The sequence below is a fragment of the Oncorhynchus nerka genome, linkage group LG2 (assembly GCF_034236695.1).
Source record: "Oncorhynchus nerka isolate Pitt River linkage group LG2, Oner_Uvic_2.0, whole genome shotgun sequence".
Classification (NCBI taxonomy): Eukaryota; Metazoa; Chordata; class Actinopteri; order Salmoniformes; family Salmonidae; genus Oncorhynchus; species Oncorhynchus nerka.
The window spans coordinates 4450000-4477499 of record NC_088397.1 but is presented as its reverse complement, the minus strand read 5'-3'; the positions used below and the strand labels follow the sequence as shown (position 1 = coordinate 4477499).

The following is a 27500-nucleotide window of genomic DNA, read 5'->3' as shown; positions in this document are numbered from 1 at the left end:
AGGTGGTTTATGTTTCAGTCTGAGGTGGTTTATGTTTCAGTCTGAGGTAGAGACGGATGTCTAATGAGCGGGTCGTCTGAGGTGGTTTATGTTTCAGTCTGAGGTGGTTTATGTTTCAGTCTGAGGTGGTTTATGTTTCAGTCTGAGGTGGTTTATGTTTCAGTCTGAGGTAGAGACGGATGTCTAATGAGCTGGTCGTCTGAGGTGGTCTATGTTTCAGTCTGAGGTAGAGACGGATGTCTAATGAGCGGGTCGTCTGAGGTGGTTTGTGTTTCAGTCTGAGGTGGTTTATGTTTCAGTCTGAGGTAGAGACGGATGTCTAATGAGCGGGTCGTCTGAGGTGGTTTGTGTTTCAGTCTGAGGTGGTTTTTTATCTGGTCAAGTTAGTGATGTAATACTTTACACAATATTTCCTTTTGTACATAAGAGATGAAACAGGGAATTCAAGACCAGACTGGAAACTCAACACTCTTTCCTGTGTGATATTAGTCTGTATTATAATAATAACACCTCTTAACGCTCCCTTGTCCCCCCCTCCCGTCTCTCTCTCCCTCCCTCCCTCCTCCCGTCTCTCCCTCCCTCCCTCCCGTCTCTCTCTCTCCCTCCCTCCCCTCTCTGTCCTCTGTCTGTCTCTCTCCCCCCCTCTGTCCTCTCCCTCCCTCCCTCCCCTCCCCCTCTGTCCTCTCCCTCCCTCCCCTCTGTCTCTCTCCCTCCCCTCTGTCTCTCTCCCTCCCCTCTGTCTCTCTCCCTCCCCTCTGTCCCTCCCTCTGTCTCTCTCCTCCCCTCTGTCTCTCTCCCTCCCCTCTGTCTCTCTCCCTCCCCTCTGTCTCTCTCCCTCCCCCTCCCCTCTGTCTCTCTCCCTCCCCCTCTGTCTCCCCTCTGTCCTGTCTCTCTCCCTCCCCTCTGTCCTCCCCCCTCTGTCCTCTCCCTCTCTCTCCCTCCTCTCCCTCCCCTCTCTCCCCCCTTCATTCAGAGTTACCTGAAAGAGATTCTGCGTGACATCGGCATCTACAACGTGAAGGGAACCCACAAGAACACGTGGGAGCTGAAGCCAGAGTACAGACACTACCAGGGAGGAGAGGAGGAGGAGAAGGAGACCGACGACTAGCCTGGTCTGGGACCTCCAGCCTCCTAGAGAGCTCACCACTAGGAGAAGGACGACTAGCCTGGTCTGGAGCCCCACCACTAGGAGAAGGACGACTAGCCTGGTCCCTCCCTAGAGAGTGTCGTTTTGGTTTTTATAGACGCAGAGAAATAAAGTTGTGAATCTGATGTGTTGAGTTGGCCAGTTAGGACCCCGGTCCTATACTTCATGTCGGTCAAGTGACACCCTATTCCCTATATAGTGCACTATTTAGGGAATAGGGTGCCACTTTGGGGACGGAGGATTCCTACTATTCTGAACAGTGAGGTGCTTTAGGTTCATCTCACCTGGGCCACTATGTTTATTCCTGTGTGTTTGTGGGATCTGACCGATCCGTACGATCAGGAAGTGATCGGTTTACAGACACACGGCAACCAAGGATCAATACATTTACATTTACATTTGTTTATAAACACGTGATTTTAACGACTTTTGGAATGAAATAAAAATGTTTTTGTAAAAAAAATCTTTTAAAAAAGGTCTACTTTTTTCTCTCTCCGTACAAGTTGAAACACGTGAGGTGTAAAATGTACTGTAAAAAAATCTACTTTTCTCTAGAAACGAGGTGTTACTGTAGTCATATCACATCTCTCCAAATCTGTGTGCAGTAGATTAACTGGAAGGTCCTGAGCAGAAATAGGTCATCTGTATCAAGTGTCTGACTGGGAGTCCTGATCAGGTTCCTGATAAACCAGAGGTCATCTGTATCATGTCTGACTGGGAGTCCTGATCTAGGATCAGGTTCCTGATAAACCAGAGGTCATCTGTATCAAGTGTCTAACTGGGAGTCCTGATCAGGTTCCTGATAAACCAGAGGTCATCTGTATCAAGTGCCTAACTGGGAGTCCTGACCTAGGATCAGGTTCCTGATAAACCAGAGGTCATCTGTATCAAGTGTCTGACTGGGAGTCCTGACCTAGGATCAGGTTCCTGATAAACCAGAGGTCATCTGTATCAAGTGTCTGACTAGGATCAGGTTCCTGATAAACCACCAATAGAACCGGAGGTCATCATTGATATAAATACAGGATGGGATTCCTTCTACCTGAGATGTTCGTCAGATGTTTTAAAAGGTTCCTGATCTAGAGGCTTTATATCTGTCTGGATGAACCCAGAGGGAAACTGATCCTAGACCAGCCTTCAGGATGGGATTCATATCTGTCTGGATGAACCCAGCCCAGAGGAAACTTCAGCCCAGAGGGAAACTGATCCTAGACCAGCCTTCAGGATGGGATTCATATCTGTCTGGATGAACCCAGCCCAGAGGGAAACTGATCCTAGACCAGCCTTCAGGATGGGATTCATATCTGTCTGGATGAACCCAGCCCAGAAGGAAACTGATCCTAGACCAGCCTTCAGGATGGGATTCCCTCTAAAACTAGAGGCTTTATATCTGTCTGGATGAACCCAGAGGGAACGGCCGTGTTTGAGAGCATCAACACTGATGTATCATGGGTAAATTATGACTGGACTGTTGTGCAGATATATACACACACAATGCAAGATGATCAGTCAGTTGACTCGCCTTTAAAGTCGGCCGCCATGCCGAACACCGTATGGACCCATCAGAACAGGGACCAGAACCCAATGTTAACCAACACAGTATGGACCCAAAAGATCCCCATCAGAACAGGGACCAGAACCCAATGTTAACCAACAGTATGGACCCATCAGAACAGGGTTTCCTGACCCTCTGCCCAGGGACCAGATCCCATCAGAACAGGGTTTCCTGACCCTCTGCCCAGGGACCAGAACCCAATGTTAACACAGTATGGACCCATCAGAACAGGGTTTCCTGACCCTCTGCCCAGGGACCAGAACCCAATGTTAACCAACAGTATGGACCCATCAGAACAGGGTTTCCTGACCCTCTGCCCAGGGACCAGAACCCAATGTTAATCAACAGTATGGACCCATCAGAACAGGGTTTCCTGACCCTCTGCCCAGAGACCAGAACCCAATGTTAACACAGTATGGACCCATCAGAACAGGGTTTCCTGACCCTCTGCCCAGGGACCAGCAGACATGTCACACATTTGTTGTTGGCCCACCGGATCCAATGAGACACGGGCTTGATAAGTGGACCAATGGAATCGTGCGTTCTGGTTCAGGGCAACAGCTACGTGAGACGTCTGGTGGTTCCCCCGAGCGGAAACAGGGGGGTACTGTATCAGAGTGAACGCAGACGGCACAGAGGACGGTTGTATTTCGGCCAATAGGCCCGTTTATTTCACAACATAGTGTCAATGAGTCCTTTACAGTTGTGTGAGAGAGCAAGGTGGGAGCTTAATGTAGCTGGACATCTGATGGGAGTCGCCGCAGCCTAACCGGCATGGTTCCATCCACGGTGGTGGGGGGGCGGGGGGACGGTCCTGACCGACGACCGTCCGTTTAGAAACAGGGCCTGGCGTCTCCCCCCCGGGAGGTCAGATGTGGGGGGCGAAGAGAAGGTTGGGGCCCCCCCCAAAAAATAAAAAAAAACTTGGGATTAAAAGAAAGACAAGTCTGTTCCAGGTGTTGGGAGGGATACAGGCAGTCTGTCCATGATCAGGGGGCGGCGGTCGCTACGGTAACAAGCAGGCAGGGCAGGGTCAGTCTGTCCATGATCAGGGGGCGGTGGTAGCTATGGTAACAAGCAGACACGCTCCCTCCGGTCCAGGCACTTCTGTTAGACGTCCGGATGGTTTACTGCAGAGAGGAGACAGAGGAGAGACTATTACCCACGTGGAGATGGACAGAGGAGAGACTATTACCCACGTGGAGATGGACAGAGGAGAGACTATTACCCACGTGGAGATGGACAGAGGAGAGACTATTACCCACGTGGAGATGGACAGAGGAGAGACTATTACCCACGTGGAGATGGACAGAGGAGACACTATTACCCACGTGGAGATGGACAGAGGAGACACTATTACCCACGTGGAGATGGAGAGACTATTACCCACGTGGAGATGGACAGAGGAGAGACTATTACCCACGTGGAGACGGACAGAGGAGACACTATTACCCACGTGGAGATGGACAGAGGAGAGACTATTACCCACGTGGAGATGGACAGAGACTATTACCCACGTGGAGATGGACAGAGGAGAGAGACTATTACCCACGTGGAGATGGACAGAGGAGACAGAGACTATTACCCACGTGGAGATGGACAGAGGAGACTAGTACCCACGTGGAGATGGACAGAGGAGACAGGAGACTATTACCCACGTGGAGATGGACAGAGGAGAGACTAGTACCCACGTGGAGATGGACAGAGGAGACAGAGGAGACTATTACCCACGTGGAGATGGACAGAGGAGACTATTACCCACGTGGAGATGGACAGAGGAGAGACTAGTACCCACGTGGAGATGGACAGAGGAGACTATTACCCACGTGGAGATGGACAGAGGAGACTATTACCCACGTGGAGATGGACAGAGGAGACTATTACCCACGTGGAGATGGACAGAGGAGACTATTACCCACGTGGAGAAGGACAGAGGAGACTATTACCCACGTGGAGATGGACAGAGGAGAGACTAGTACCCACGTGGAGATGGACAGAGGAGACAGAGGAGACTATTACCCACGTGGAGATGGACAGAGGAGAGACTACTACCCACGTGGAGATGGACAGAGGAGAGACTATTACCCACGTGGAGATGGACAGAGGAGACACTATTACCCACGTGGAGATGGACAGAGGAGACTAATACCCACGTGAGAGATGAGATGGACAGAGGAGAGACTATTACCCACGTGGAGATGGACAGAGGAGAGGGAGAACAGAGGAGACTATTACCCACGTGGAGATGGACAGAGGAGAGACTATTACCCACGTGGAGATGGACAGAGGAGAGACTATTACCCACGTGGAGATGGACAGAGGAGAGAAACAGAGGAGATTACCCACGTGGAGATGGACAGAGGAGAGACTATTACCCACGTGGAGATGGACAGAGACTATTACCCACGTGGAGATGGACAGAGGAGACTATTACCCACGTGGAGATGGACAGGAGAGACTATTACCCACGTGGAGATGGACAGAGAGAGGAGAGACTACTACCCACGTGGAGATGGACAGAGGAGAGACTACTACCCACGTGGAGATGGACAGAGGAGAGACTACTACCCACGTGGAGATGGACAGAGGAGAGACTATTACCCACGTGGAGATGGACAGACAGAGGAGAGACTACTACCCACGTGGAGATGGATAGAGGTATTAGGTGTGTCTGATTGGTCACTAGTCAAAAGTAGTGAACTAGACAGTGAATAGGGGTGCCATTTGGACAACACCCTAATCAAAGGCTCTTGAGTCAGCCACTCAGTACCACCTCTGGGTAACACCATGTGTTCCTCTTCTCTATCCATACAGCCACTCAGTCAGGCAGTACCACCATGTGTTCCTCTTCTCTATCCATACAGCCACTCAGTCAGGCAGTACCACCTCCTCTTCTCTATCCATACAGCCACTCAGTCAGGCAGTACCACCATGTGTTCCTCTTCTCTATCCATACAGCCACTCAGTCAGGCAGTACCACCTCCTCTTCTCTATCCATACAGCCACTCAGCCAGGCAGTACCACCTCCTCTTCTCTATCCATACAGCCACTCAGTCAGGCAGTACCACCTCCTCTTCTCTATCCGTACAGCCACTCAGTCAGGCAGTACCACCATGTGTTCCTCTTCTCTATCCGTACAGCCACTCAGTACCACCTCCTCTTCTCTATCCGTACAGCCACTCAGTCAGGCAGTACCACCTCCTCTTCTCTATCCGTACAGCCACTCAGTCAGGCAGTACCACCTCCTCTTCTCTATCCACTACAGCCACTCAGTCAGGCAGTACCACCTCCTCTTCTCTATCCGTACAGCCACTCAGTCAGGCAGTACCACCATGTGTTCCTCTTCTCTATCCATACAGCCACTCAGTCAGGCAGTACCACCATGTGTTCCTCTTCTCTATCCATACAGCCACTCAGTCAGGCAGTACCACCTCCTCTTCTCTATCCATACAGCCACTCAGTCAGGCAGTACCACCTCCTCTTCTCTATCCGTACAGCCACTCAGTCAGGCAGTACCACCTCCTCTTCTCTATCCATACAGCCACTCAGTCAGGCAGTACCACCATCCTCTTCTCTATCCATACAGCCACTCAGTCAGGCAGTACCACCTCCTCTCCTCTATCCATACAGCCACTCAGTCAGGCAGTACCACCTCCTCTTCTCTATCCATACAGCCACTCAGTCAGGCAGTACCACCTCCTCTTCTCTATCCATACAGCCACTCAGTCAGGCAGTACCACCTCCTCTTCTCTATCCATACAGCCACTCAGTCAGGCAGTACCACCATGTGTTCCTCTTCTCTATCCATACAGCCACTCAGTCAGGCAGTACCACCTCCTCTTCTCTATCCGTACAGCCACTCAGTCAGGCAGTACCACCATGTGTTCCTCTTCTCTATCCATACAGCCACTCAGTCAGGCAGTACCACCATGTGTTCCTCTTCTCTATCCATACAGCCACTCAGTCAGGCAGTACCACCTCCTCTTCTCTATCCATACAGCCACTCAGTCAGGCAGTACCACCATGTGTTCCTCTCCTCTATCCGTACAGCCACTCAGTCAGGCAGTACCACCATGTGTTCCTCTTCTCTCTCCATACAGCCACTCAGTCAGGCAGTACCACCTCCTCTTCTCTATCCATACAGCCACTCAGTCAGGCAGTACCACCTCCTCTTCTCTATCCATACAGCCACTCAGTCAGGCAGTACCACCATGTGTTCCTCTCCTCTATCCATACAGCCACTCAGTCAGGCAGTACCACCTCCTCTTCTCTATCCGTACAGCCACTCAGTCAGGCAGTACCACCTCCTCTTCTCTATCCATACAGCCACTCAGTCAGGCAGTACCACCTCCTCTTCTCTATCCATACAGCCACTCAGTCAGGCAGTACCACCATGTGTTCCTCTTCTCTATCCATACAGCCACTCAGTCAGGCAGTACCACCTCCTCTTCTCTATCCATACAGCCACTCAGTCAGGCAGTACCACCTCCTCTTCTCTATCCATACAGCCACTCAGTCAGGCAGTACCACCATGTGTTCCTCTTCTCTATCCGTACAGCCACTCAGTCAGGCAGTCGGGGAAAGTTAAGGGAATATTTCATTTAGCATCCAATTGCAAACCCAGAAGTCACGGTGAGGAACTTCAGGTCTATCAGATGAATGCATGGGCTTAGTATTCAGAGTGTCGTGTGCCTGGTATCTTAAATAGAACCCCATTCCCTATATAGTACACTACTTTAGACCAGGGTCCTATAGAACCCTATTCCCTGTATAGTACACTACTTTAGACCAGGACCCTATAGAACCCCATTCCCTGTATAGTACACTACTTTAGACCAGAACCCTATATAGTGCACTACTTTAGACCAGAACCCTATATAGTACACTACTTTAGACCAGGGCCCATTAAAACACTCTGGCTCGGCCTACCTAGTGACTGGGAGTTATGCCAACAGGCCGACACCCGCAGAAACAGGCCGACACCCGCAGAAACAGGCCGACACCCGCAGAAACAGGCCGACACCAGAAACAGGCCGACACCCGCAGAAACAGGCCGACACCCGCAGAAACAGGCACGTCAGTCAGAGGGGATGGACAGGGTGTGGCATGTTCACCCACCATTACTGCACCAGGAACACAGAGGGAGGGGGGGGGTCACGGGTAGTTGGACGTTGCCTTGACACTCAGCTTTAAGGGAGGGAGGGGGGAGGTCACGGGTAGTTGGACGTTGCCTTGACACTCAGCTTTAAGGGAGGGAGGTCACGGGTAGTTGGACGTCCTCCGTCGTCACGGTAACTTACGTATTTCTCGATCTCGATGCCGTCTTTGAAGAAAACGAAGAAGGGCGTGACCCCGTCCTCGCGGTAGTCTAGCAGGCCGATGGCGCCGTCACAGTTCATGGACTCACCGGTGAAGAACTGAAGAAGAGGAGCAGGTCACGTGATCAACAGGACGTACAAGGAGACACTGTTCAGTCATCGTTTCATACAACGATGAAGAGATGCCTTCTTTTGGAACAAACCACACACACACACACACAGTCTCACCCGATACGAACGCCAAAGTGTAAGCCAGCGACTTGACAACGTACTCCGGTAAAATACAGATGTTAGTGTCATAGGTCACAGCCTCTAAAAGGTGTCCTGAGATCATCCATTTTAACCGGCCCTCATCCATCCAATATAAAACAGTGTGTCCATTTTAACCGGCCCTCATCCATCCAATATAAAACAGTGTGTCCATTTTAACCAGCCCTCATCCATCCAATATAAAACAGTGTGTCCATTTTAACCAGCCCTCATCCATCCAATATAAAACAGTGTCCATTTTAACCGGCCCTCATCCATCCAATATAAAACAGTGTGTCCATTTTAACCGGCCCTCATCCATCCAATATAAAACAGTGTGTCCATTTTAACCAGCCCTCATCCATCCAATATAAAACAGTGTGTCCATTTTAACCAGCCCTCATCCATCCAATATAAAACAGTGTGTCCATTTTAACCAGCCCTCATCCATCCAATATAAAACAGTGTGTCCATTTTAACCAGCCCTCATCCATCCAATATAAAACAGTGTCCATTATAACCAGCCCTCATCCATCCAATATAAAACAGTGTGTCCATTATAACCAGCCCTCATCCATCCAATATAAAACAGTGTCCATTATAACCAGCCCTCATCCATCCAATATAAAACAGTGTGTCCATTATAACCAGCCCTCATCCATCCAATATAAAACAGTGTGTCCATTTTAACCAGCCCTCATCCATCCAATATAAAACAGTGTGTCCATTTTAACCAGCCCTCATCCATCCAATATAAAACAGTGTGTCCATTTTAACCAGCCCTCATCCATCCAATATAAAACAGTGTCCATTATAACCAGCCCTCATCCATCCAATATAAAACAGTGTGTCCATTATAACCAGCCCTCATCCATCCAATATAAAACAGTGTCCATTATAACCAGCCCTCATCCATCCAATATAAAACAGTGTGTCCATTATAACCAGCCCTCATCCATCCAATATAAAACAGTGTCCATTATAACCAGCCCTCATCCATCCAATATAAAACAGTGTGTCCATTATAACCAGCCCTCATCCATCCAATATAAAACAGTGTGTCCATTTTAACCGGCCCTCATCCATCCAATATAAAACAGTGTGTCCATTTTAACCAGCCCTCATCCATCCAATATAAAACAGTGTGTCCATTATAACCAGCCCTCATCCATCCAATATAAAACAGTGTGTCCATTATAACCAGCCCTCATCCATCCAATATAAAACAATGTGTCCATTTTAACCAGCCCTCATCCATCCAATATAAAACAGTGTGTCCATTATAACCAGCCCTCATCCATCCAATATAAAACAATGTGTCCATTTTAACCAGCCCTCATCCATCCAATATAAAACAGTGTGTCCATTATAACCAGCCCTCATCCATCCAATATAAAACAGTGTGTCCATTTTAACCGGCCCTCATCCATCCAATATAAAACAGTGTGTCCATTTTAACCAGCCCTCATCCATCCAATATAAAACAGTGTGTTCATAACGTACGTGTCCATTTCCACACAGCACCAGCCGTTGGGTACATCCCAAATGCCCCCCCTCCCCCCAATTATAGTGCACTATATATGGACATTGGAGAGGGGAAAAGGGGGGCCCATTTGGGACCCGGACATGCGGTAGGGGGGGGGTGGATTCTCTCACCTGGTATTTATCGAGGTTCCCCAGGATCATCTTAACAGCTGCTGGAGCACCTGCCATGAAGGCCTGTACCCTCTTAGATCCCTGCTCCTCCAGCTTGGCCTTGACCCTGGGGGGGGGGGACAACTGTAACATTCACAACATTCCCCATCAGGCTGCCTGTACCTACACTCCCTACAGGACAACCCTTTACCTACAGGTGTTTAGGCTGGACTGAACCATGTCGACTCCCTGTGGTTTAACAGGTATTTATACTGGACTGAACCATGTCGACTCCCTGTGGTTTAACAGGTATTTATACTGGACTGAACCATGTCGACTCCCTGTGGTTTAACAGGTATTTATACTGGACTGAACCATGTCGACTCCCTGTGGTTTAACAGGTATTTATACTGGACTGAACCATGTCGACTCCCTGTGGTTTAACAGGTATTTAGACTGGACTGAACCATGTCGACTCCCTGTGGTTTAACAGGTATTTAGACGGGACTGAACCATGTTGACTCCCTGTGGTTTAACAGGTATTTAGACTGGACTGAACCATGTCGACTCCCTGTGGTTTAACAGGTATTTATACTGGACTGAACCATGTCGACTCCCTGTGGTTCAACTGGTATTTACACCCCTTTAGACTGAACCATGTCGACTCCCTGTGGTTCAACAGGTATTTAGACTGGACTGAACCATGTCGACTCCCTGTGGTTTAACAGGTATTTAGACTGGACTGAACCATGTCGACTCCCTGTGGTTTAACAGGTATTTAGACTGGACTGAACCATGTCGACTCCCTGTGGTTTAACAGGTATTTAGACGGGACTGAACCATGTCGACTCCCTGTGGTTTAACAGGTATTTAGACTGGACTGAACCATGTCGACTCCCTGTGGTTTAAGAGGTATTTACACCCCTTTAGACTGGACTGAACCATGTCGACTCCCTGTGGTTCAACAGGTATTTAGACTGGACTGAACCATGTCGACTCCCTGTGGTTTTACAGGTGTTTAGACTGGACTGAACCATGTCGACTCCCTGTGGTTTAAGAGGTATTTACACCCCTTTAGACTGGACTGAACCATGTTGACTCCCTGTGGTTTAACAGGTATTTAGACTGGACTGAACCATGTCGACTCCCTGTGGTTTAACAGGTATTTAGACTGGACTGAACCATGTCGACTCCCTGTGGTTCAACAGGTATTTAGACTGGACTGAACCATGTCGACTCCCTGTGGTTTAACAGGTATTTAGACTGGACTGAACCATGTCGACTCCCTGTGGTTTAACAGGTATTTACACCCCTTTAGACTGGACTGAACCATGTCGACTCCCTGTGGTTTTACAGGTGTTTAGACTGGACTGAACCATGTCGACTCCCTGTGGTTTAACAGGTATTTAGACTGGACTGAACCATGTCGACTCCCTGTGGTTTAACAGGTATTTACACCCCTTTAGACTGGACTGAACCATGTCGACTCCCTGTGGTTTAACAGGTATTTAGACTGGACTGAACCATGTCGACTCCCTGTGGTTTAACAGGTATTTAGACTGGACTGAACCATGTCGACTCCCTGTGGTTTAACAGGTATTTACACCCCCTTTAGACTGGACTGAACCATGTCGACTCCCTGTGGTTTTACAGGTGTTTAGACTGGACTGAACCATGTCGACTCCCTGTGGTTTAACAGGTATTTAGACTGGACTGAACCGTGTCGACTCCCTGTGGTTTAACAGGTATTTAGACCCCTTTAGACTGGACTGAACCATGTCGACTCCCTGTGGTTTAACAGGTATTTAGACCCCTTTAGACTGGACTGAACCATGTCGACTCCCTGTGGTTTAACAGGTATTTAGACTGGACTGAACCATGTCGACTCCCTGTGGTTTAACAGGTATTTACACCCCTTTAGACTGGACTGAACCATGTCGACTCCCTGTGGTTTAACAGTTATTTAGACTGGACTGAACCATGTCGACTCCCTGTGGTTTAACAGGTATTTAGACTGGACTGAACCATGTCGACTCCCTGTGGTTTAACAGGTATTTAGACTGGACTGAACCATGTCGACTCCCTGTGGTTTAACAGGTATTTAGACTGGACTGAACCATGTCGACTCCCTGTGGTTTAACAGGTATTTACACCCCTTTAGACTGGACTGAACCATGTCGACTCCCTGTGGTTTAACAGGTATTTACACCCATTTGAGACCCATAATGGAACAATCCGATGAGTCATAGCAGGCCGTGCAGAAAGTCCAGGGACTTTTATGATGTCATGTGTGTATCAGTTACCAAAACCCCTGGGTGTCACCGGAGAGAAGTTGGCTTGTCAACATGCATTTTAATCGACAGTTGAGTCTGATTTGCCATTTAAATATCACTCTCAACCTGTTACTGGCGTTGGGCCAGTAAGTGAAAGGTTTCTGGATCGAATCCCAGAGTTGACAAGGTAAAAAAATATAGTTTTTTAAATGTCATTCTGCCCCTGAACAAGGCAGTTAAACCCACAGTTCCCCCGATAGGCCGTAGTTGTAAATAAGAAATGTTTAATTAAGAAAAAAACATGTGCTAGATGAGATGCCAGAGACACTTACGCCTTCATATAGCCCTTGATGTAGCTCTGGTAAGCCTTCTTGTTGTAGGCCGAGGTCTCCTGCAGTTTGCTGTTGAGCACAATGTCGACTCCACTGACTGTGGACGCTTCGCTACCCTCATCGCCGCCCTCTGCAGAGGCGTTGGCACCGATTAACGCACCGTCGACGTCCTCCGATCTGGAAGTGAGCTGGCAGGGAGGGGAGATCCTGGTTTTAGGCTAGCAGGCTAAACGTTACACCGGTATCAACACGTCACCGTAGTTAACTAGCAGATCCAGTCTACCAAAGCCGAAATTATGTTATCATAACCCTCCTGTATTTTGAAGTGAGTGAAATAAATGGAATAGCTAGCCAAGTATGCTAAAAGCTAAGGAAGATTACCGTTTTTCAAATACAGTTAATGTAACTTAGTGGACGTGATTAACGTACCTTTCCCTGTACCTCGTACAACATACCGTCGCAGACCTCCGTGATTTTGTAGACCTCGGTGAATAGCTCATCTCCTGAAATACATCATTATTAACCAACGTATACCCAAACGTGAGAGTTGAAACGGTAGATAGTTAACTATTGTGTCAACTAGTAGTCTAACTAAAAATCAGCTGTTTACGATAGAAAAACAGGGCATTTAGTACAACTTGTTACCTAGTTAGCCAAACGCCGGTAGGCCTCGCTAACTAGCAGGGAAATGCTAACTCTCCGGTAAGCCTAAACACAGTCTATCGGTTTACTCCGTTATACAGTACATATAAAATGTACAAATTGGATCGATCCCGGTACAGAATACCATGGAGGGACTACGACTAAGTTTGTTATTTTTAAAGTAATTTCCACATCGTTGGCACAAAGGGCAGTAGAGACTTCCGGTAGGCCCCAAAAAAAAACACAAATGCAGACCAACACAAAATATATATATATATATTTATAAAAGAAATAATAACAGAATATTGATAATATAAACGTTAGATTACCGGTGATGATGTCCTTGTAGATGATCATTTTTGTTGGCTTGTAAAAAGCGACGTTCCACGGGAAGATGTTTTTGGATCCCTACCCGTCTCAGGACTCGTAAGGAGAAAAAGGACAGAAAACAGCGGTTCCCCAACTTAGATAGCGGCGGGCGCTGGTGACGTCACCGCCGGTCCCCGGCGCCCCCTTGAGGTCACGATGCGGGGTGCCGCTTCTCCGGGTGCGTTCTCCAAAGCCTGCACTTTTTTATTTATTTAGTCTTATTATATATATATATATATATATGTTTGTTTAAAATATTTATTATTATCTTTATTATTTTATTGTTTTTTTAAACATTTGTTAATTTTATTTTTTATATTTCCTTTTATTTATTTTTTTTCCCCCTTTATTCTGTAAAATAAAAAATTAAATCATTTTTATTATTTTTGTATCTTTGTTTTTTTGTCTCAGGTTTTAAGCAGTGTGGAGTTGGCGGGTTGACGTTGTGTTGGCCACCCCTTTTTATTTCACCTTTATTTAACCAGGTAGGCCAGTTGAGAACAAAAGTTCTCATTTACAACTGCGACCTGGTCAAGATAAAGCAAAAGCAGTGTGACAAAAACAACGACACAGAGTTACACATGGAATAAAACAAACGTATAGTCAATAACACCATAGAAAAAATCTACCCTGCAGTACTCTCCCAGTCAGGTTTGTGGTGCTGCCGGGGAGCATCATCAGAGAAACACCTGGACAACCTGAAATAGAGGAAGTTGTGATCGATATGATAAACCAGTTTTCACATTTCACAAACCTGGTTGATATATAAACGGGGTAAATATAACAATTACAATCGACTTTATGACTCGAGATTAATTCATCTAACTCAGTGTTTTCTGTCACGCCATGATCTGTTTCACCTGTCCTTGTGATTGGCTCCACCCCCTCCAGGTGTCGCTTATTTTCCCCAGTGTATTTATCCCTGTGTTTCCTGTCTCTCTGTGTATTTATCCCTGTGTTTCCTGTCTCTCTGTACCAGTGTATTTATCCCTGTGTTTCCTGTCTCTCTGGACCAGTGTATTTATCCCTGTGTTTCCTGTCTCTCTGTACCAGTGTATTTATCCCTGTGTTTCCTGTCTCTCTGTACCAGTGTATTTATCCCTGTGTTTCCTGTCTCTCTGTGCCAGTGTATTTATCCCTGTGTTTCCTGTCTCTCTGTGTATTTATCCCTGTGTTTCCTGTCTCTCTGTGTATTTATCCCTGTGTTTCCTGTCTCTCTGTGTATTTATCCCTGTGTTTCCTGTCTCTCTGTGTATTTATCCCTGTGTTTCCTGTCTCTCTGTACCAGTGTATTTATCCCTGTCTTTCCTGTCTCTCTGTCCCAGTGTATTTATTCCTGTGTTTCCTGTCTCTCTGTACCAGTGTATTTATCCCTGTGTTTCCTGTCTCTCTGTGCCAGTGTATTTATCCCTGTGTTTCCTGTCTCTCTGTGCCAGTGTATTTATCCCTGTGTTTCCTGTCTCTCTGTACCAGTGTATTTATTCCTGTGTTTCCTGTCTCTCTGTACCAGTGAATTTATCCCTGTGTTTCCTGTCTCTCTGTACCTGTGTATTTATCCCTGTGTTTCCTGTCTCTCTGTGTATTTATCCCTGTGTTTCCTGTCTCTCTGTGTATTTATCCCTGTGTTTCCTGTCTCTCTGTACCAGTGTATTTATCCCTGTGTTTCCTGTCTCTCTGTGTATTTATCCCTGTGTTTCCTGTCTCTGTACCTGTGTATTTATCCCTGTGTTTCCTGTCTCTGTACCAGTGTATTTATCCCTGTGTTTCCTGTCTCTCTGTGCCAGTGTATTTATCCCTGTGTTTCCTGTCTCTCTGTACCAGTGTATTTATCCCTGTGTTTCCTGTCTCTCTGTACCAGTGTATTTATCCCTGTGTTTCCTGTCTCTCTGTGTATTTATCCCTGTGTTTCCTGTCTCTCTGTGTATTTATCCCTGTGTTTCCTGTCTCTCTGTGTATTTATCCCTGTGTTTCCTGTCTCTCTGTCCCAGTGTATTTATTCCTGTGTTTCCTGTCTCTCTGTACCAGTGTATTTATCCCTGTGTTTCCTGTCTCTCTGTACCAGTGTATTTATCCCTGTGTTTCCTGTCTCTCTGTACCAGTGTATTTATCCCTGTGTTTCCTGTCTCTCTGTACCAGTTTTTATCCCTGTGTTTCCTGTCTCTCTGTGTGTATTTATCCCTGTGTTTCCTGTCTCTCTGTGTATTTATCCCTGTGTTTCCTGTCTCTCTGTGTATTTATCCAAATGTTTCCTGTCTCTCTGTGTATTTATCCCTGTGTTTCCTGTCTCTCTGTACCAGTGTATTTATCCCTGTGTTTCCTGTCTCTGTACCAGTGTATTTAGATTTCTCCCTGTGTTTTATCCCTGTCTTTCTCTCTACCAGTGTATTTATCCCTGTGTTTCCTGTCTCTCTGTGTATTTATCCCTGTGTTTCCTGTCTCTCTGTGTATTTATCCCTGTGTTTCCTGTCTCTCTGTACCAGTGTATTTATCCCTGTGTTTCCTGTCTCTCTGTGCCAGTGTATTTATCCCTGTGTTTCCTGTCTCTCTGTGCCAGTGTATTTATCCCTGTGTTTCCTGTCTCTCTGTACCAGTGTATTTATCCCTGTGTTTCCTGTCTCTCTGTGTATTTATCCCTGTGTTTCCTGTCTCTCTGTGTATTTATCCCTGTGTTTCCTGTCTCTCTGTGTATTTATCCCTGTGTTTCCTGTCTCTCTGTGTATTTATCCCTGTGTTTCCTGTCTCTCTGTGTATTTATCCCTGTATTTCCTGTCTCTCTGTTCGTCTTGTATGTTTCCAAGTGAACCAGCATTTTTCCTGCTTTTTGCCTTCTCCTTTTTCTAGTCCTCCCGGGTTTTGAACCTTGCCTGTTTCTGGACTCTACCCGCCTGCCTGACCATTCTGCCTGCCTGACCACGAGCCCGTCTGACCACTCTGCCTGTCTGACCACTCTGCCTGTCTGACCACTCTGCCTGACCTGACCACTCTGCCTGCCTGACCACTCTGCCTGCCTGACCATGAGCCTGCCTGACCATTCTGCCTGCCTGACCATTCTGCCTGCCTGACCATTCTGCCTGCCTTACCATTCTGCCTGTCTGACCATTCTGCCTGCCTGACCACTCTGCCTGTCTGACCACTCTGCCTGCCTGACCACTCTGCCTGCCTGACCACTCTGCCTGCCTGACCTGACCATTCTGCCTGCCTGACCTGACCACTCTGCCTGCCTGACCACTCTGCCTGTCTGCCACTCTGCCTGCCTGACCATTCTGCCTGTCTGACGACTCTGTACCTCCTGGACTCTGGTTTTGTCCTGTTTGTCTGTCCACGACCGTTCTCTTGCCTCCTCCTACTCCTATTGGATGAATAAACATTGTAAGACTCCAACCATCTGCCTCCTGTGTCTGCATCTGGGTCTCACCTTGTGCCTTTGATCGTTTTGATTGGACTTTTACAAAGAGTAGGACCACGTGGTTGAGGGAGCTGCTGCACATTGGCTGAGAGAGACTCCGTTGATTTGGTGGTCGTCTCTGTTGTCTTATCAATGATGGCCAGTTTCTTAAAGATGGTGGTCGTCTCTGTTGTCTTATCAATGATGGCCAGTCTCTTAAAGATGGTGGTCGTCTCTGTTGTCTTTTCAATGATGGCCAGTTTCTTAAAGATGGTGGTCGTCTCTGTTGTCTTATCAATGATGGCCAGTTTCTTAAAGATGGTGGTCGTCTCTGTTGTCTTATCAATGATGGCCAGTCTCTTAAAGATGGTGGTCGTCTCTGTTGTCTTTTCAATGATGGCCAGTTTCTTAAAGATGGTGGTCGTCTGTCTTTTCAATGATGGCCAGTTTCTTAAAGATGGTGGTCGTCTCTGTTGTCTTTTCAATGATGGCCAGTCTCTTAAAGATGGTGGTCGTCTCTGTTGTCTTTTCAATGATGGCCAGTTTCTTAAAGATGGTGGTCGTCTCTGTTCTTTTCAATGATGGCCAGTCTCTTAAAGATGGTGGTCGTCTCTGTTGTCTTTTCAATGATGGCCAGTCTCTTAAAGATGGTGGTCGTCTCTGTTGTCTTTTCAATGATGGCCAGTTTCTTAAAGATAGCCTTGAGAATGTCAGCGGTCGGCAAAGCAATGCGACGCAGCCCTGTATTTGGTAGGAGGGCTCTTACTTGGCGTAGGTGTCAGGGGTGTAAATAAGGCGTATTTTGCCATGAATTCTGGGAAGTCTTCACGTGGGCTGCATGCTTCTGTCTCGCTGCATCTGAAGTGATTAGTGATTAGTGATTAGCATCTGTTCAGCCTGGACTGTTTGGGTGTTTCTTGTGCCCATGTAGCCCTGTGATCACCTGGTTTCCTGTCCATGTAGCGGTGTGATCACCTGGTTTCCTGTCCATGTAGCCGTGTGATCACCTGGTTTCCTGCCCATGTAGCCGTGTGATCACCGGGTTTCCTGCCCATGTAGCCGTGTGATCACCTGGTTTCCTGCCCATGTAGCCGTGTGATCACCTGGTTTCCTGCCCATGTAGCCCTGTGATCACCTGGTTTCCTGTCCATGTAGCCCTGTGATCACCTGGTTTCCTGTCCATGTAGCCGTGTGATCACCTGGTTTCCTGCCCATGTAGCCGTGAGATCACCGGGTTTCCCCCTTTTTTTACTTCATATAAAGAAAGGGTCCGTTTTTACCTCCCCCCCCCCCCCCCCCCCAACAAAAAGTATTAAAATCCTTGATTATTGATCGTAATCTGACACCAAATTGACCCCAAATTGAGGTAGATGGCTTGTTCATTGAGGTAGATGGCTTGTTCATTGAGGTAGATGGCTTGTTCATTGAGGTAGTTGGCTTGTTCATTGAGGTATATGGCTTGTTCATTGAGGCAGATGGCTTGTTCATTGAGGCAGATGGCTTGTTCATTGAGGCAGATGGCTTGTTCATTGAGGCAGATGGCTTGTTCATTGAGACAGATGGCTTGTTCATTGAGGGAGATGGCTTGTTCATTGAGGGAGATGGCTTGTTCATTGAGGGAGATGGCTTGTTCATTGAGGTAGATGGCTTGTTCATTGAGGTAGATGGCTTGTTCATTGAGGGAGATGGCTTGTTCATTGAGGTAGATGGCTTGTTCATTGAGGTAGATGGCTTGTTAATTGAGGGAGATGGCGTGTTCATTGAGGGAGATGGCTTGTTCATTGAGGAGATTGAGGCAGATGGCTTGTTCATTGAGGTAGATGGCGTGTTCATTGAGGTAGATGGCGTGTTCATTGAGGTAGATGGCGTGTTTATTGAGGTAGATGGCGTGTTTATTGAGGTAGATGGCGTCTTCATTGAGGTAGATGGCGTCTTCATTGAGGTAGATGGCGTGTTCATTGAGGGAGATGCGTGTTCATTGAGGGAGATGGCGTGTTCATTGAGGTAGATGGCGTGTTCATTGAGGTAGATGGCTTGTTCATTGAGGTAGATGGCTTGTTCATTGAGGGAGATGGCGTGTTCATTGAGGTAGATGTCTTGTTAATTGAGGTAGATGGCTTGTTCATTGAGGTAGATGGCTTGTTCATTGAGGGAGATGGCTTGTTCATTGAGGTAGATGGCGTGTTCATTGAGGGAGATGGCGTGTTCATTGAGGGAGATGTCTTGTTCATTGAGGTAGATGTCTTGTTCATTGAGGTAGATGGCTTGTTCATTGAGGTAGATGGCGTGTTCGTTGAGGGAGATGGCTTGTTCATTGAGGGAGATGGCTTGTTCATTGAGGTAGATGGCTTGTTCATTGAGGGAGATGGCTTGTTCATTGAGGGAGATGGCTTGTTCATTGAGGTAGATGGCGTGTTCATTGAGGTAGATGGCTTGTTCATTGAGGAAATTGAGGTAGATGGCTTGTTCATTGAGGGAGATGGCTTGTTCATTGAGGTAGATGGCTTGTTCATTGAGGAAGATGGCTTGTTCACTGAGGGAGATGGCTTGTTCATTGAGGTAGATGGCTTGTTCGTTGAAGTATATCGCTGACGACTCAAATAAATAACTGACAACCTTAACATAGAGCTCCAGTCAGTTTTAGAACGGGTAACTAGCAATAGGCTGCTGCCAGATATATATATATTTATAGTATATGCATAATTTTTGGAACAAATCCCTCGCTCAACACTAAACCTCATTTAGATCTATTATAGAATAATGTGGCTATTGAGCAAGTTGAGGTGACGAAACTGCTGGGTGTTCCCGTAGATACCAAGCTGTCATGGCCAAAACACATAGATTCAATGGTTGGTAAAATGGGAAGAGGTCTGTCCATGTTAGGCCGTTGCTCTGTCTTCTTGACATCTCATTCCACCAGACCGGTCCTACAGGCCCTAGTTTTGTCACACCTGGACCTGGAGGTTAATTGCAGTTGGTCCGGAACAAAGCAGCACATGTCACACTTAGATGTACATGGAAGGCAAGTGTCAGTAACAGGCATGTCAGTCTCTCCTGGCTAAAAACGTTGTGGAGAGATTGACTGCATCACTATTGGTCTTTGTGTGATGTGTTGAAGGTACCGAACTGTCTGTTCAAGCAGTTGACAACACAGTTCAGACACTCATTGATACAACACAAGACATGCAACCAGAGGTTCTCTTCACAGTCCCCAGGTCCAGAACAGAGGCTGGGAAACACACAGTATTAAATAGAGCCATGACTACATGGAACTCTCTGGTAACCCAGGTAACGTGACTACATGGAACTCTCTGGTAGCCCAGGTAACATGACTACATGGAACTCTCTGGTAGCCCAGGTAACATGACTACATGGAACTCTCTGCCACTCCAAGCAATACAACCAGTTAAAAAAAAACATAAAATAACACCTTACTGCACAAAGGTGACTGTGAAGAGACACCGCCATTTTGTATATCTTGTATTGTAATGTGCACTGTACTATGTATAAGACCTAGATATTGTGTGTATGTACTGATATGGAGGCTGTGTGTGACATTTTAAATGTATGTATTTCAGTCCTTGACTAATAATGTTCTGTACTATATATTATGTCATGTTTCGTGTGGACCCCAGGAGGAGTAGTTGATGCTTTTGCAGCGGCTATTTGGGGATCCTAATAAATACCAAATACGCCAAGTTACAACGTGACATATCAATTCTCGCGATATCTGCCAGCGAGAGTTCCCCGGAAGTAAATATTCTCCATTTATTTGCAATGAGGGAAGGCCTGCACTGCCTGAACATTCAAACTAGTTGAGGGAATAGTTTACAGTGAACAAATTCTCTTCCCCCGTCCTCTTTGTATTTGCAAGAATTTAAAAAGCAAGAAACACACTCAAGAAAATCTAGTTATCTTTTCAATCAAGTCGTTGGTCTTTTCAGTGTTGAATAGCCATGCAGGTTTAATAAGAGAGAGAAGGCGGTAACTAACAGCTAATGTTAGCTTGTTGACTTCTTGCCTTTGGACATACAGTATTTTGTCATTAAGAAACATTACCGAGGGATTATTAACCCTGGCCACCGAGTGGAAGAGAAGTTAACCGGCGTCTGAAAAAATGATTATTGAAAACCTAGATTCATTGAAAACGTGGCTTTTTAAAACCCTCGAACCAATGTAAGTAGCTAACTTAGATGGCTAACGTTTAGCAACATTAGCTTGCCAGCATCAAGATGCAACAACATGACTGAAGACAAGGCTAGTATCATTTGGATGCTAACTTGACTAGCTAGTTTAATGTTTATATCATGTGGCTAGTTATTTCAAAACAAAATAGTAGTTTTTATAGTTGAGAAATTGTCTGTTATCTTGTAATCGATTGGTCTTCTTGGTATGGTAAGGATATATATATATATTCTAGCTAATTTGTTGTTGTTGTTGTATAGCTAGAGTTAGCATGGCTAACGGTGTGTTTGTTGACACTTTCCCCTGTTCTAGTTGTGATGCAGATCCATCTGCCCTCGCTAAATACGTCGTTGCCTTGGTGAAGAAAGACAAAAGCGAGACGGAACTCAAAGCCCTGTGTGTCGACCAGTTGGACGTATTTCTACAGAAAGGTAACGATACTTATTAAAACACGTTTTTATAGTTGTGACAACAAAGTGGTGGTGGTGACGTTTGTCGTCATCTGCCTCGAAAGTCGAAGAAAATCAGAGGTACTTTTTGACTGACTGTGACTGAATCCTATTCTCTTTTTATAGTGCGTTACTTTGGTCTAAAGTAGTGTACTATATATAGGGAATAGGGTTCTATAGGGCTCTGGTCTAAAGTAGTGCACTATATATAGGGAATAGGGTTCTATAGGGCTCTGGTCTAAAGTAGTGCACTATATATAGGGAATAGGGTTCTATAGGGCTCTGGTCTAAAGTAGTGCACTATATATAGGGAATAGGGTTCAATAGGGCCCTGGTCTTAAGTAGTGCACTATATATAGGGAATAGGGTTCTATAGGGCCCTGGTCTAAAGTAGTGCACTATATAGGGAATAGGGTTCTATAGGGCCCTGGTCTAAAGTAGTGTACTATATAGGGAATAGGGTTCTATAGGGCCCTGGTCTAAAGTAGTGCACTATATATAGGGAATAGGGTTCAATAGGGCCCTGGTCTAAAGTAGTGCACTATATATAGGGAATAGGGTTCTATAGGGCCCTGGTCTAAAGTAGTGTACTATATAGGGAATAGGGTTCTATAGGGCCCTGGTCTAAAGTAGTGCACTATATATAGGGAATAGGGTTCAATAGGGCCCTGGTCTAAAGTAGTGCACTATATATAGGGAATAGGGTTCTATAGGGCCCTGGTCTAAAGTAGTGCACTATATAGGGAATAGGGTTCTATAGGACTCTGGTCTAAAGTAGTGCACTATATATAGGGAATAGGGTTCTATATGACTCTGGTCTAAAGTAGTGCACTATATAGGGAATAGGGTTCTATAGGGCTCTGGTCTAAAGTACTGCACTATATAGGGAATAGGGTTCTATAGGACTCTGGTCTAAAGTAGTGCACTATATATAGGGAATAGGGTTCTATAGGGCCCTGGTCTAAAGTAGTGCACTATATAGGGAATAGGGTTCTATAGGGCCCTGGTCTAAAGTAGTGCACTAAATTGGTAATAGTGTTCCATTTGGAACTATACACAGTGACTGATACTCATTAGTTACCTAATGTGCAATGTGTCGGTGTCGGCCCCACTATTCATGCCCTTGTCCTCCTCCCCTCATCACCCACCCCTCGTTCCCTATTCCCGTCTTCTCCCAGAGACGCAGACTTTTGTCGATAGACTCTTCGAAGCCGTCAACTCCAAAAGCTACCTACCTCAGCAGGACCATCAGCCAGGTTCCGTGGGCAAAGCGGAGGGACACCTGACCAGGACGGACAAAGACGACCCGAGGAAAGACGAGGTGACTGGTTGAGTCATGGTTGAAAAAGGCACCAACACTTAAAAGGGGAATGTTTACTTTAACAGTGATGCTACAGGAAACAGCTGTGGTAGAGTTTTAGTGCCTCCGCATAATTGGCATGGAAGGTTACACACCACAGTCTGACAGTAGAGGTCTATTGTCCAATAGTATTCTTTGTAATCAGGAAGTGGGGTTATTTGTAAACAGGATGAGATCAATGCAGTTCATCTGGTGAAACTTTCAAGATCTTAGTTCAAACTTGTGTTTCCCAGCCAAGTCGTGAGGAGGACCGGGACAAGAAGTTCTCCAGGAGAGTGAACTACAGTCCCCCTTCCAGCTCCCGCTACAGTAGAGACAGCAGGTCAGTGAGACAGCAGGTCAGAACTACAGTAGAGACAGCAGGTCAGTGGGAACTACAGTAGAGACAGCAGGTCAGTGGGAACTACAGTAGAGACAGCAGGTCAGTGGGAACTACAGTAGAGACAGCAGGTCAGTGTGAACTACAGTAGAGACAGCGGGTCAGTGTGAACTACAGTAGAGACAGCAGGTCAGTGGGAACTACAGTAGAGACAGCAGGTCAGTGGGAACTACAGTAGAGACAGCAGGTCAGTGACAGTAGAGACAGCAGGTCAGTGTGAACTACAGTAGAGACAGCGGGTCAGTGTGAACTACAGTAGAGACAGCAGGTCAGTGTGAACTACAGTAGAGACAGCAGGTCAGTGTGAACTACAGTAGAGACAGCGGGTCAGTGTGAACTACAGTAGAGACAGCAGGTCAGTGTGAACTACAGTAGAGACAGCAGGTCAGTGTGAACTACAGTAGAGACAGCAGGTCAGTGTGAACTACAGTAGAGACAGCAGGTCAGTGTGAACTACAGTAGAGACAGCAGGTCAGTGTGAACTACAGTAGAGACAGCGGGTCAGTGTGAACTACAGTAGAGACAGCGGGTCAGTGTGAACTACAGGAGACAGCGGGTCAGTGTGAACTACAGGGACAGCGGGTCAGTGTGAACTACAGTAGAGACAGCGGGTCAGTGTGAACTACAGTAGAGACAGCGGGTCAGTGTGAACTACAGTAGAGACAGCGGGTCAGTGTGAACTACAGTAGACAGCAGGTCAGTGGGAACTACAGTAGAGACAGCAGGTCAGTGGGAACTACAGTAGAGACAGCAGGTCAGTGTGAACTACAGTAGAGACAGCAGGTCAGTGTGAACTACAGCCCCCCCATTGACAACAGGTGAGGGACATAGTTCCCTATTAAATTACTCTACTGGTCAATAGTAGTACACTATATAGTGTATAAGGTGCTATTTGAGACTGATCCATAAATGCTCCTGTCTCTGTTCAATGGGATGTTTCCTAAATTACTTTATTCTGCCCTTCTTTCCCCCTACCTCTCTCTTCCTCATCTTCCCCCCCCCCTCTCTCTTCCTCCTCTCTTCCTCCGCTCTCTCTCTCTTCCTCTTCTCTCTCCCTCCTCTCTCCCCCTCTCTTTCCTCCTCTCTCTCCCTCCTCTTTCCCCCTCTCTCTTCCTCCTCTGTCTTCCCCTCCCTCCTCCTCCTCTTCTTCCTCTCTCTTCCTCCTCTCTCCCCTCTCTCTCTTCTTCTTCTTTCTCTCTTCCTCCTCTCTTCCTCCTCTCTTCCTCCTCTCTCTTCCTCCTCTCTCTTCCTCCTCTTTCCCCGCTCTCTCTTCCTCCTCTGTCTTCCCCTCCTCTCTCTCCCTCCTCTTTCCTCCCTCTCTCTTCCTCTGTCTTCCCCCCCTCCTCCCCTTCTCTGTCGTTTGTCAGACGAGGGGATGACCGTAAAAGGGACGACCGTACCAGGAAACGTAATGATTATGACCGCATCCCCCCGAGACGGGACTCGTACCGGGACCGTTACAACCGGAGGAGGGGCCGTAGCTACAGCCGCAGTAGGAGCCGGAGCAAGGACCGGGCCAGGGACCGGGAGAGAGACCGAGACCGCAGTAGCAGGAGTCACAGCAGGAGCCACTCCAAGAGCAGAGGTGAGAGGGGAGACCGACAGAACAACTCTGGTTGTGTGCAGGTTTATGTTCCTGGTTTAGACGGAAGACTATGATTGGTTGATTCATTTTGAAAGTCAGTATGTCTGGCTGTTAGCATGCACATCCAACGGCTCTACGCCTGCTCTAGATATCATGACTGTTTCCTGCTTCCTGCCCTTATCCTTCTGATCACAGAGCGGGATGCTGGGAGGTCAAAGTACGAGCCCGATCGAGGAGACCGGGGGACGGAGGTTGGAGCTGGTGAAGGCCTCCTGCCGATCCCCACGGCAACCGCCACGTTCCCCGTGCCCACCCTCAGCAGCACCATCACGGTGATCGCCCCTCAAGGTAACCACAGCAACAGCATCGCCTCGGTGACGGACAGCTGGTCGGACTTCCACCCGGATCAGTCACTGGACCGGCCCCTTCCGCCACAGAGGAAACGTTGCCGTGACTACGACGGTAAGCAGGAAGGAAGTTGACATGCCTGAGATGTTTTTTGTTTGTTTGTTAGTGGCCTGGGATCAGTATGACCGAGAAGGAGAATGTTTGGAGTGATTTTGTTTTCTTTCTGTCTGTTTCTGGCCTGGAAAAGGTCTTCTGTATCTAACTGTCCTCTAGCTGTGTTACTATATACTGTCCTCTAGCTGTGTTACTATACCGTATTGTGTTGTCTTCCAGAGAAAGGCCTTCTGTATCTAACTGTCCTCTAGCTGTGTTACTATATACTGTCCTCTAGCTGTGTTACTAAACCGTATTGTGTTGTCTTCCTGAGAAAGGCCTTCTGTATCTAACTGTCCTCTAGCTGTGTTACTATATACTGTCCTCTAGCTGTGTTACTAAACCGTATTGTGTTGTCTTCCAGAGAAAGGCCTTCTGTATCTAACTGTCCTCTAGCTGTGTTACTATATACTGTCCTCTAGCTGTGTTACTATACCGTATTGTGTTGTCTTCCAGAGAAAGGCCTTCTGTATCTAACTGTCCTCTAGCTGTGTTACTATATTCTGTCCTCTAGCTGTGTTACTAAACCGTATTGTGTTGTCTTCCTGAGAAAGGCTTCTGTATCTAACTGTCCTCTAGCTGTGTTACTATACCGTATTGTCCTCTAGCTGTGTTATTGTGTTACTATACCGTATTGTGTTGTCTTCCAGAGAAAGGCCTTCTGTATCTAACTGTCCTCTAGCTGTGTTACTATATACTGTCCTCTAGCTGTGTTACTAAACCGTATTGTGTTGTCTTCCTGAGAAAGGCCTTCTGTATCTAACTGTCCTCTAGCTGTGTTACTATATACTGTCCTCTAGCTGTGTTACTAAACCGTATTGTGTTGTCTTCCAGAGAAAGGCTTCTGTATCTAACTGTCCTCTAGCTGTGTTACTAAACCGTATTGTGTTGTCTTCCTGAGAAAGGCCTTCTGTATCTAACTGTCCTCTAGCTGTGTTACTATATTCTGTCCTCTAGCTGTGTTACTATACCGTATTGTGTTGTCTTCCAGAGAAAGGCTTCTGTGTATGCGTCAAAACATTTGCCCGCTCGACCACGGTATCGATCCAGTGGTGGTGGAGGACGCACCTACCTAACATGTTCCAAGCCCCTCCCCCTATCCCGGGGCCTCAGCCTCCTCCCGGCCTACCGCTCCCACCAGACCTCCCCTCTGATGACCCCGCCTCCCGCCAACCTCCGCCCCTGTGCCCCTGCCAGGCAGCTTGCCGCCCAGCCTGCCGCCAGGTAGGAATTCAGCAGATCAGTTTGTCATAACGTAGTCCGTGGCTCGAGACGCATGTGTTCTCATTCCAAATGGAACCCTCTTCCCTATAGGGTGAGCTGCTTTCACCATAGCCAATCGGGTGTTTGCCTTACCTTATAAAGATCTCCACAGAGACTATAATTCACGTAGAGTGTTGTCGATGTCAGACTTGCATCGTTCTAGAATGTTGTGTTAATGGCGGCCATCTTGGTCAGGAACCATTCTAGTGTTTTATTTAAATCTGTGCCCCGCCCCCAGGTCCCCCTCACCAGGCATCAGGGATGGATGCCCCTCCTAGCTCCATCGCCAACTCTGTTCCCACTATTGTAACCACAGGGACACGACCCTCCATCCCCCAGCCCCCGGCTCCTCTCTTCGCAACGGGTAGGGATGTGTGTGTGAGCTGTGTGTGAGCTGTGTGTGAGCTGTGTGTGAGCTGTGTGTGAGCTGTGTGTGAGCTGTGTGTGAGCTGTGTGTGTGTGTGAGCTGTGTGTGTGTGTGAGCTGTGTGTGTGTGAGCTGTGTGTGTGTGTGAGCTGTGTGTGTGTGTGAGCTGTGTGTGTGTGTGAGCTGTGTGTGTGTGTGAGCTGTGTGTGTGTGAGCGGTGTGAGCTGTGTGTGTGAGCGGTGTGAGCTGTGTGTGTGAGCTGTGTGTGAGCTGTGTGTGTGTGTGAGCTGTGTGTGTGTGTGAGCTGTGTGTGTGTGAGCTGTGTGTGTGAGCTGTGTGTGTGAGTTGACAACCAAGAGGGTTGTCTTAAGTGTCATACTAGGTGCATTCTCCTGCCGTTGTGCCCTTGAGCAAAGCATTTATTCCTCTTAACTGCTGTACAATGTGGCCTTCAGTTATCTACTGCTCCAACCTGTGTGTCTTTCAGAGGGGAAGGAGACATGTTTT

At 47.2% G+C, this 27500-nt stretch overlaps 3 protein-coding genes and 1 non-coding gene across 8 annotated transcripts in view; 2 read left to right on the top strand and 2 right to left on the bottom strand.

Moving 5' to 3' along the window:
• The window catches only part of LOC115115009 (general transcription factor IIF subunit 2-like), a 14247-nt gene extending 12975 nt beyond the window's left edge, over positions 1-1272 (top strand). For 4 of the 5 annotated variants that reach the window (XM_065022108.1, XM_065022106.1, XM_065022107.1 and 1 more), the window contains one exon: positions 974-1272. In XM_065022108.1, coding sequence (XP_064878180.1) covers positions 974-1108 — 135 coding nt within the window. In that variant the 3' untranslated portion in view covers positions 1109-1272. The remainder of the gene's footprint in view (positions 1-973) is intronic. The other variant, XR_010464623.1, reaches the window with a different exon arrangement.
• A 2073-nt stretch (positions 1273-3345) lies between these two features.
• Positions 3346-13598, bottom strand: LOC135573154 (translationally-controlled tumor protein homolog). Its single transcript, XM_065022102.1, has 6 exons — positions 13481-13598; positions 12939-13012; positions 12510-12697; positions 9926-10031; positions 8003-8119; positions 3346-3832 (listed from the first exon to the last, which is right to left on the bottom strand). Exons 1-6 carry the CDS (start codon positions 13506-13508, stop codon positions 3830-3832), a joined length of 516 nt encoding a protein of 171 aa, XP_064878174.1. The 5' UTR covers positions 13509-13598; the 3' UTR covers positions 3346-3829.
• Positions 7232-7367, bottom strand: LOC135562612 (small nucleolar RNA SNORA31). Its single transcript, XR_010460055.1, has one exon. It is a non-coding gene; the product is annotated as a small nucleolar RNA SNORA31 (small nucleolar RNA).
• A 7064-nt stretch (positions 13599-20662) lies between the features above and the next one.
• On the top strand, positions 20663-26218 carry LOC115114948 (RNA-binding protein 26-like). Its single transcript, XM_065020529.1, has 7 exons — positions 20663-21081; positions 21403-21521; positions 22718-22860; positions 23133-23221; positions 24646-24863; positions 25059-25325; positions 26199-26218. Exons 1-7 carry the CDS (start codon positions 21023-21025, stop codon positions 26216-26218), a joined length of 915 nt encoding a protein of 304 aa, XP_064876601.1. The 5' UTR covers positions 20663-21022.
• Positions 26219-27500: the final 1282 nt, after the last annotated feature.